This window comes from Mauremys reevesii, linkage group 21 (assembly GCF_016161935.1).
Source record: "Mauremys reevesii isolate NIE-2019 linkage group 21, ASM1616193v1, whole genome shotgun sequence".
Taxonomy (NCBI): domain Eukaryota; kingdom Metazoa; phylum Chordata; order Testudines; family Geoemydidae; genus Mauremys; species Mauremys reevesii.
The window spans coordinates 8,455,194-8,464,090 of record NC_052643.1 but is presented as its reverse complement, the minus strand read 5'-3'; the positions used below and the strand labels follow the sequence as shown (position 1 = coordinate 8,464,090).

At 51.4% G+C, this 8,897-nt stretch overlaps 1 protein-coding gene across 1 annotated transcript; it reads right to left on the bottom strand.

Moving 5' to 3' along the window:
- Positions 1–1,214: 1,214 nt before the first annotated feature.
- Positions 1,215–3,856, bottom strand: LOC120388036 (natriuretic peptides A-like). Its single transcript, XM_039509573.1, has 3 exons — positions 3,721–3,856; positions 3,248–3,577; positions 1,215–1,281 (listed from the first exon to the last, which is right to left on the bottom strand). The coding sequence occupies exons 1-3, from the start codon at positions 3,853–3,855 to the stop codon at positions 1,276–1,278; spliced, it is 471 nt and encodes a 156-aa protein (XP_039365507.1). The 5' UTR covers position 3,856; the 3' UTR covers positions 1,215–1,275.
- Positions 3,857–8,897: the final 5,041 nt, after the last annotated feature.

Below are 8,897 nucleotides of genomic sequence, written 5' to 3'. Positions count from 1 at the left end.
ATGCTGCTCTCTGCCTCCTGCTGAGTCACCAACCTACACTCTCCCGGGCGGGCGGGCTAGAAATTGGCACCAAGCATCTTCTTTTGGCAGGGAGCCACTGCAGTGGTTGGGCCCGAGGGACTGACAGGGACACACCTGCCCCCTCCCCGAGGGAGTGGGGAAGTTCAAAATTTGGTTGAGTGGCTGTGGGCTAAAGTGCAGCTACCGTGGGCCTAGTCTCTTGCGCTTCCACTCAGGAGCCGGGGCAGACGTGCTGGCTGGGAGGAAAACGCCTTTGCTCAATCTGCACTTCTCCTCCTCGTCGTCACACACGCACTGGCGTGGGGATGGAGGCGGGAATGGGAGCTGCCTCTTTTTTTTCAGTTTTTCTCAGGTGTAATGTAAAAAATGGGGAAACGGGATCTACTTCTCTTCAAAGGGAGCTAGGCCGCCCTGGGCTATGGGACATCTCAGTGCATCTGCAGTTTTAAAACATCCCCAGCAGGTGTGAAACGGGTGCGCCTCACGTGGCTACAGCACTGTCAGCGTAGGGACTGGGCCGAGGGGTCAGGATTGTATGTATGTGGGGTGGGGGTATTTCTTCATAGGACAGAAGCAGTAAGTGTCTTGCTTGGAGAAGAAAGTTAAGCTGGTTCTAGGTAACTCTTTGCCTTTGGTTTTATACTCTGCACCGTTGAGTTAATACAGCGGCTATAATACAGTTACGCTTAAACCTGCCCCTGCCTGTACTCAGACTTAAATGGGGTTTATAGGTTCATTCATCCGAGCGCTTGTTAGGAGACTCACAATACCCTTAAATTGCTCCTATTTACCGGGTGCATTAGTGCAGGCCACTGAGATTTTGTCATGGTCCTCTTAACGGAGTATGAGCTACATTTTTACACACACAGACAGGTCCTGCAGGGTATGGAAAAATTAACCGTAGCCTTTTATTGCACTCATTTATTTGATGAAAGAAACAGACCTGCACTTTCTGTCCAAGGTGCTGAAATCTGGGCTGGAATTCTTTCCAGTGACAGCGGACTAAAATGATCCTTTAACCCTTACACTTCAGGGAGAAAGCCAATATCCTGTACATTGTTTGGCTAATGGTGCTGGGGGGCAAATTGTTTGCAAATGGGTGAAGCCAGATGGCTGCTGAGTTTCGCCTACTGTCCCTGCTGCAACATAAGTTACCAGCGAGGAGCTAAGAAGATGCAGTTGACTTCGGAAGAGCTTCGATGTCCAGGGCTCTGAGGAAGAAGATCAGGATTGCCCCCATCTCCAGGTATAGCTTCAAAACTGAAGGAGAGAGAAAAAGACAAGTAAATGTAGGGGTGGTACATTTCTTTATTCTTTGGGGCGGGGGAGGTATCGGAGCATAACCTACTGGTGAGCGTGTTACAGGTACCGAACTTTAGCTCAAGTACATCAGCTTCTGCTTTTAGCTCTGAAGTTCTCTAGTTCAGGCACCACTGTGTTGCTCAAACAGTGGTCATCACAATAGCACCTAAAGGTACGGAGAGCGGGATCCCGGTGCACTGGGTACTATCCACACACACAAGAGACTACAGCCAAGGCAGCTAGAGAGCGGGAGAATTATCCCTGTTTAACAGAGCGGGAGTTGGGCTACAAAGAGATGAAGTCACTTGTCACAGGAAGTCTGTGGCAGAGCCAGGATTTGATCCTAGATCTCCTGAGTCCCACCACTCAACAATCCTTGCTCTTAAAAATTAGCTGAATCAGAACAAATGCAAGGCAGGGTTTTAAAGGGTGGCTAAAGACAGGAGCAACTTAAGCAGCTACTGGTGCATCAGCAGGCCCTTCCCACTGAGAATTTCAGCAGCATCCCTTTTTTCCTCTTATTTCCCCCCCCTGGATCCCTTTTCCCCCATCCTCCAGCTGGGCTGCTGCAGTGTTAAATGTTTGGGCCCCTCTGTCCTGAACTCATCACAAAAGAGGGTGGAAGCTGGTTCCTTTTTAGTAGCTCCTTTAAGCTTTGAGAGGAGCCTTCCCATGGCTTGTGACTAGCTGGGATCGTAAAGTGGTGGGAAGGTAACGCGTCGTACTGTCTGCTGCACGTGATCCTGAACAGTGCCAGAGCGTGGCTACTTGAGCTGAATAGCTAGAGCTGCGCTAAGACAGGAGTCAGATGTGGTGGTTAAGGCATAAATGTTTAAATCCTTGACTCGCCCAAAGAGCACTGGGATTGTTTAGTGTGGTTCACAGGGGGCTAACCAGGGGCCTTTTCATCATTACAAAGCGTTATCGGGTGAGACCAGGACTTTGAAGAGGCGAGTTAGCTACCGTGATGACTGCAGTCAGCGTCGACACGGACAATTGTGCTCAGTGCCATGCTGGCTACTTACAGTTACTCCCCGCTGGGACTGGGGTGTAGCCACGACTAGCTAACGTGATGCTGAACAGGACTTGCCCTGGTCTATGCTGACTGCAAAGTTGTCAGCCTCGTGCTGGTTGATCCTTAGGGGCTGGGATCTAACCTACTAAAATTTGGATCAAGGACGTTCCCCGTGAACAATGTGCTGAAATGAAGAAAAGGCAGCATTGGAGTCTGCCTAGTGAGGGAAACTTACTGGCACTGATACTTTTTAAATAGCAGACGAGTCTCCCATGGGAAGAAGAGGTAGAAACCCCCGCAGGTTGGATTGTAAAAAACTCGACCCAGCAGAATGCTAGATGTTGAAGGGGAACAATGCTGCATTGGCCCCCAAGAGATGGGCTCTGATTTCTATGGTCCTTGCGGTGGAAGATTCCATTGCTCTGGAATCAAATGCATCCTTCTTGAAAGGATTTTATCTAGGGTGGTTCTTGTGGCTGGTGTCTGAGTGCACCAATCCACCTGGGTTATGTGTTCTCACTGCCACACTATGCTAAATTAGGGAACTGACTGCTTGGGACTCAGCCAGAAAAGGACGCAGTCTCCATTGTTGTTTCTAAAAATTGAAATTTCCTAAAAGTTCAGAAAAGATGTGTAAGAGAGAGGGTCACCCAATGCACTGTAGCTAGACCCCCCACCCCATTTTAAGTCCCACTGGTTTTTTTTTAATTATCCACCTGGACACTGCAGCACAAGAACAAGAGAGTTGATGCAGGAGACCCCTCAAAATCCATCATCCATCTTTTAACCCGGACTAGACAGTCCACCTGTGACTTCCTGGCAACTCCGCCCAGAGCGTAACATTGCTTCATCCTTACTCTATTGCCCCAGCTGTGCTTGAGTCATCTAGCCGTTCCCTCTCCCTCTTACCCGGGAGCTGTTGCATCCAAGTCCGCTCTGGGCTCCTATTCTATCTATCCGTTGGCCAAAGCAATCCGAGAACCTTCTCATGCTGCGTGGCGAGTTCAGCAGTGCTCGTAGTTTGCTCCTCAGGGCAGACGGAGGTTTCTCGGGCAGCTCCCAGCTGTTACGCCCATAGGCGAGGCCTTCTCTTTGGGGTCTAACGTAGTCGCTGTTCCTGGGAGCAAGGGGACGTGAGGCATCTCCTGGGGCTTCCTCATTCTGTTCGTTCATTTCTTGGGACAGACCTGCCTCTGCTGCTTCTGATGGGAGCTTGTCCTCCAGGCGGTCCAGCAGGGCCTGAAATGCAGAGAGAGGAAGTGGGGAGATAGCGTTATAGAATCGCCCTAGGGGACGGAGTGAATGGCAAAGCAGTGCACACCTTCCCCGCTCCCCCAGCCCTCGGTTGCACCGCGTTCTGACAGTGATGCCTGCCGCCCTACCTTGAAGTCAGCCAGTTCAGCCGCGGAGGCCGAGCTGTACATGGGATGAGCTTTGGCCCTTCCTTGGGGCTTCACGCTGAGCAGCAGCAGCAGCAGCAGCGGGAACCGCAGGGCGGCAGCAGTCAACGAACCCATGCTGGAGTGCAAGTTCTTCTCTCGCCTCCAGTGGTTCCCCCCCCCACTCGCTTATGGGCTGCGAGCTTGACCCCTCCCTTTTTATAGGCGCAGAGTCAGAAGGAGTCACGCCCAAGGAATGAAGCCCGCCGCATTCTGTCACTTGCCCGCGATAAAGGATCTTGAGACCGGAGCTGGCAGAAGATTCCCTTTTAAAGTGATCCATCCCCCTTGCTGGCTGTCGCCGGGGCGGCGAAGGCGCGTCGGCTGCAGCGGGAATGACAGTGCGAGGACCGCATTCCTGTTGATTTGTCTCAAGAGGTTTCACACTTCGAAGGTGTGAGAGAAGCACCAAAAAACATCCCCCTTTATCTCTCAGCAGTGCCTCCGGATTCTTGTTCCTTAACGATGGAAACAATGAGGCAAGTGTTGCACAACTGGCCAGCAAGCCTCCTATGGGCATCGTGGTGGGGGAGGCAGGAGAATTGGCTGCAGAGCTGCCATTAAAGCCAATGACCTAGACACGTGGGGCCAGGTTCTCAGCTGGTGTAAATCAACACAGCTCTTTGGGGCCAGCTTGCTGTAGATTGGCTGAATTCCATTAATTCCTGCACCAGCTGAGAATCTGTCCCTTCTGTCCCATTCCTTGCAGACCCAGAACCGTTTAACACTCCTGTCAGCGTGATGAAAGGGCTTCCAGCTCGTGCTTCCGGAGGCCTGGGATTTCATTCAAGAATGGTGCTAGGAAGGAAGCTGGAGGGGGGTAGTCAAGTGTGCGAGAGAGAAAACTCTTCAAACGCTCTTTTTGAAAAGACCCAGCCTCATGTTTTGAGCAAAGACTGCAGCCCGGGTGTGAGAGAAGAGTGTAGGATGCCAGGGCAATTTCGTATTTCAGACCCATGATTTGTAACTGGAATCTGTAAATTGAAGGACAAGACACTGTTGGATTTTGAATTTCCTTTCACGTTTACCACTAGAATACATTAGCAAGGGATTCTGAAGATGTTACCGTCACATTTAGGGAGGAGTCAGGTGTCACTAGGGCAAGCGATTCTGTAGGACTGGGCAGCTCTGGGTCCCTTTCATAGAATATTAGGGTTGGAAGGGACCTCAGGAGGTATCTAGTCCAACCCCCTGCTCAAAGCAGGACCAATCCCCAGGTTTTTAACCCCAGTTCCCTAAATAGCCCCCCTGAAGGATTGAACTCACAACCCTGGGTTTAGCAGGCCAATGCTCAAACCCCAGAGCTATCCCTCCCCCGATTTGGTACCTTAGTCAAGTAATGGGACCTCTTGCCTCAACCTCCCCCTTTGGTAATGGCGGGGATAACACTTCCCTCCCTCCTGGGGTGTTGTGAGCTTTAACTGATGATTATAATGCATGCGAAGAGTCTCTGGTGAGGAAGGGGAGATATTTTCGGAAGTTGCTTCTGTATCTGGGCTGAATCATTACTTGGAATCTAATCTAGGGTCGCTGTTTTTAACATCAGCCCTTGATTTGCATGGGTAGCTGTTTGCCCCAAGGGCAGCCTGGGGCAAGACAGTCTGCAGGGTGTTTGCCATTCCAAGCTCCACCGAATCCCTCTCTCCCAGCCGCATGGCTTTCCGGTGCTCCCCAGCTGAATGCTTTGCAGAGGAGGAGTGTTACTGGCTCAATTGCCTGACTCCCCATGCCTGGTCTCTAGCTGTAGTTTTAATCCCTGACCAATAGCGCCACCTCGATCTTCCCATGGAGGGGGGGTCTCTTTGCTCTGCTCCGGTGCCCATGCCACACCCGACAGAATCTCTCCAGCCATTTCAGTCTGTTACCGGACCCTCCATTCATTCCTTCCCTTCCCCGAACTGCCTCCGAAAGGGGCCAGCGTGAGCGGTCTCCTGAATCTCCATGCGCCAGCAGCTTCCCCCACAGCCCCGCACCTCTGCTAGTTAACTAATAAACCCATGGGGATGGTGAATAGGACTCGGTGCTTCTTGTGGGGCCCATGCTCTGCCCTAGGAGTGAGTCTAAGCAGCAAAGACTTTAATGTGTGCTGCACGAGGGCTTATCAAAGCGAGTGCTCCAGCTCCCAACCAAAAGCCCATGTGCCATGGAAAGGGCAGCTGGGGGCAACGGGTTTTTCTATGCATGCGTGTGCCGGACTCCTTAAGTAGAGGCAATGCAAGCCCAGTGCTAAACCACAGTGGAAGTCTGTCCAAGAGCCCTTATGCAGGGAACATCCTCCCTGAACTGATCCATAAGGACCCTGCCCTGTGCTGTTTCAGGTCTCCCCTATCACCCACCTCTGCCATAATGCCTGTAAGAAATCAGCCACCTGGCAGGGCTAGACTGAGAGGCAGTGCGGGCCGCCCGTGAGACGCATAATTTAAATAGAGGCACTGGGCTGTAAAATCATGTCGGTTTGCAGCTTGCTTGCTCTCTTTCTTTTTGTGCCTCAGTTACTTTCTCGGAGTGTAAGTTTTGGAGCAGGGACTTGGCCTTCCTATGTGTATGTACAGCACCTAGCACTGGGACCTACCTCACTCAATATAAAATAATAACAAAGGTGGGTCTCTAACAAGGTTGCATTGGAAACCACGGGGGTGCTCTAGTGGGGCCTCAAGATGGGGAATCGCCTAGTGAAGGGGGCCTTGTTACATGTGTGACCGCATTCTCTAGCTAGCTAGGCACCCATCAGCATGGTGGGTAGCTGTCTGGGCAAGAGAGGTGCTGTGCTCGTTATGCTGAAGGAAGAGTTCTGCTAGCTAATGCCAGCAGAGAGACAGGTTACAATTTTCAATGCTGGGTGCCTAAAGCCAAGCTCCTAAATCCCATAGACTAGAACTGGCCTCATTATCAGAGGTGCTTGAGCTATTCATAATCTAAGGTCAGTGGCAGCTGCTGGACACTCAGTGCCTTGGGAAATCAGGCCATTAATACTGAAGTGCCCAAAGATAGATTTAGGAAGCAGGCGTTAGGCAGCCAGGATTGAAAACGGTGACCCTAAGTATCAGCAAGACAAGGAGGGTGTGGTCATCGCTTTCATTGGAACAACTGTTGGTGGGAGAGAGACGCTTTCATGCATACACAGAGCTCTTCTGCACATCATCTTCCTCAGTCGCTTGCATGATGGGACTTCGTTTGAAGTTATGGAAGAGCTCGGTCTGATGATGATGATTATATGCAGGCCCAGAACAGCTGTCAGGGAGGTAGTACATTTCAGCTAGGCTGGATTCAGGGACCTGGAACTCTGAAGTTTCCTACAATGATTTTAAAACAAGCCCTCGTTGTCCCTAAACTACAGACAGGATCTTTTGGACAAAGACAAGCAGAGAGGCAAGAGGCCATTTCAGGTCTTGCCGTACAGTGTACATTTGTGGTGATGAGCACAAAGTGCAGCTCAGGCCAGAGCAGAGATCTTGGTGGGAAGGAATTAGAGCCACGGGGCATTGCAGCTGCATAAGTGGCTGGGAGTTTGTTTGTTTGTGGGTATCAGTGAAGTGGATTAAAGGGCTGGAAAAATGCAGTGAAGAGAGCTGGAAAAAACAAAACAAAAAAACTCTCCAGAGTAACGAGGGACCTCTATATTTTCAAATATGCTGCAAACCCAATAACACTGGACGACTCTCTATAGTACCTTTCACCCAACCCTCTGAACTCGGTTAATTCGGCCTCGCAAACCCTCCTTTCATGTAGGAAAGTATTAGTGTACCTACCGTTAGATGGGGAAACTGATGCACAGAGCAGGGAAGTGACTTACCCAAAACACATGTGGGGGTGGGTCTGAGAGCCCTAACCACTAATGAACACTGCCTCTCTGGGGCTGATCCTCTCCAGAGCAGACCATGACCTGTCTCGGTCGGGTCACTGTGTCGGTGCCACTCCAGTGGACTCCATTGAGCAGTTTGGCGGTTGCCAAGGACTTTAGGGGATAAGGCCCTTGGCGTGTAGAATCCATCAATGCTAAAGTTTTTCTGGATTTATATTCCCCAAACTATCTCCTCTCAGTGGAGCCGCGCCCGGAACTGGCTCTGACATTCCCCAGGGGGAGTTTTGCAGTTCGGTATGTTTCTATGTGTCGCAATAAAAACCCAGCCCGAGCAAGATGCTTTTCCTAGACAGCCTCCTCTTGCAATCTGCTTCTCCCAGACTGCAGGGGCTATTAACATCATACCTGCAGCAAACCCAGACTTGTTCCACCAGGAACCGGCTTGCTGTTGATGCTAGAGCCACCTGGCTTTACGTCAGGCAGCCCAGACTCTTCCTTTCACATTGAGCACGTTCCACTGATTTTATGAGTATTTTGCTCGGGGGGGGGGGTGCTAAAGGGGGAGGAATGGTTTTCAAAGCCGCAATGTGTCTCCAGAGGTTTTGCTTGATGGCGTGACGTGCAGCTCCAGCGAGGACGGGATTGATTGCTAGAGCTGGGATTGTTATCATCTGCCCTTCCCCTGGAGCACCTCACGTGGGGGCGCGCTGGGGCGTGGGGCTGGTTTCTGGCAGCTCCCGCCTGTCTCGCTGCTGGCGGGTGTGGATGGGTAGGATAGGGCTGTTTATGAAACGCTCTCCTCTAAGAGAAACATCAGGGAGGCCTCACGTGGTGTGTTGCTCGCAGAGGGCCTGCTTTTGTGGCCATTGCAGGCAATGGCAGAATACCCACTCAGTCCAGGGGAGCTGGAGCCCTTATATACGTGATACGCATGAAAGGTGCCTCATGATTGCACCAGAGAACGAAGTCCCCGGGGCAGGTGCAGCAGCAGAGCCAGCGTCCTCCGTGATGACCCTCCAGAAGCAACCACCTCTAGGGATGAAAATGGAGTTTACTCCTCAATCTATGCTTGTCATCTCCACTGAGATTGCTAACGAGAGAGATGGGAGGCCAGGCTAAGGAAGCAGGGAATGGGAGTATAAAACCATTTCATAGGATATAATAGTTTGGGCATGGGGGTGGGTCTGCCCCAAGCTCTGCCGCCAAACCAAACTCCACCGACTGGTGACACCACTCACAGTAGATTGTGCATAACACAGCCGTCCTTCTGCCGGGAGGGCTTTCGGCAGCAGCAAGGGTGTTCCAGTGACATTCGAAT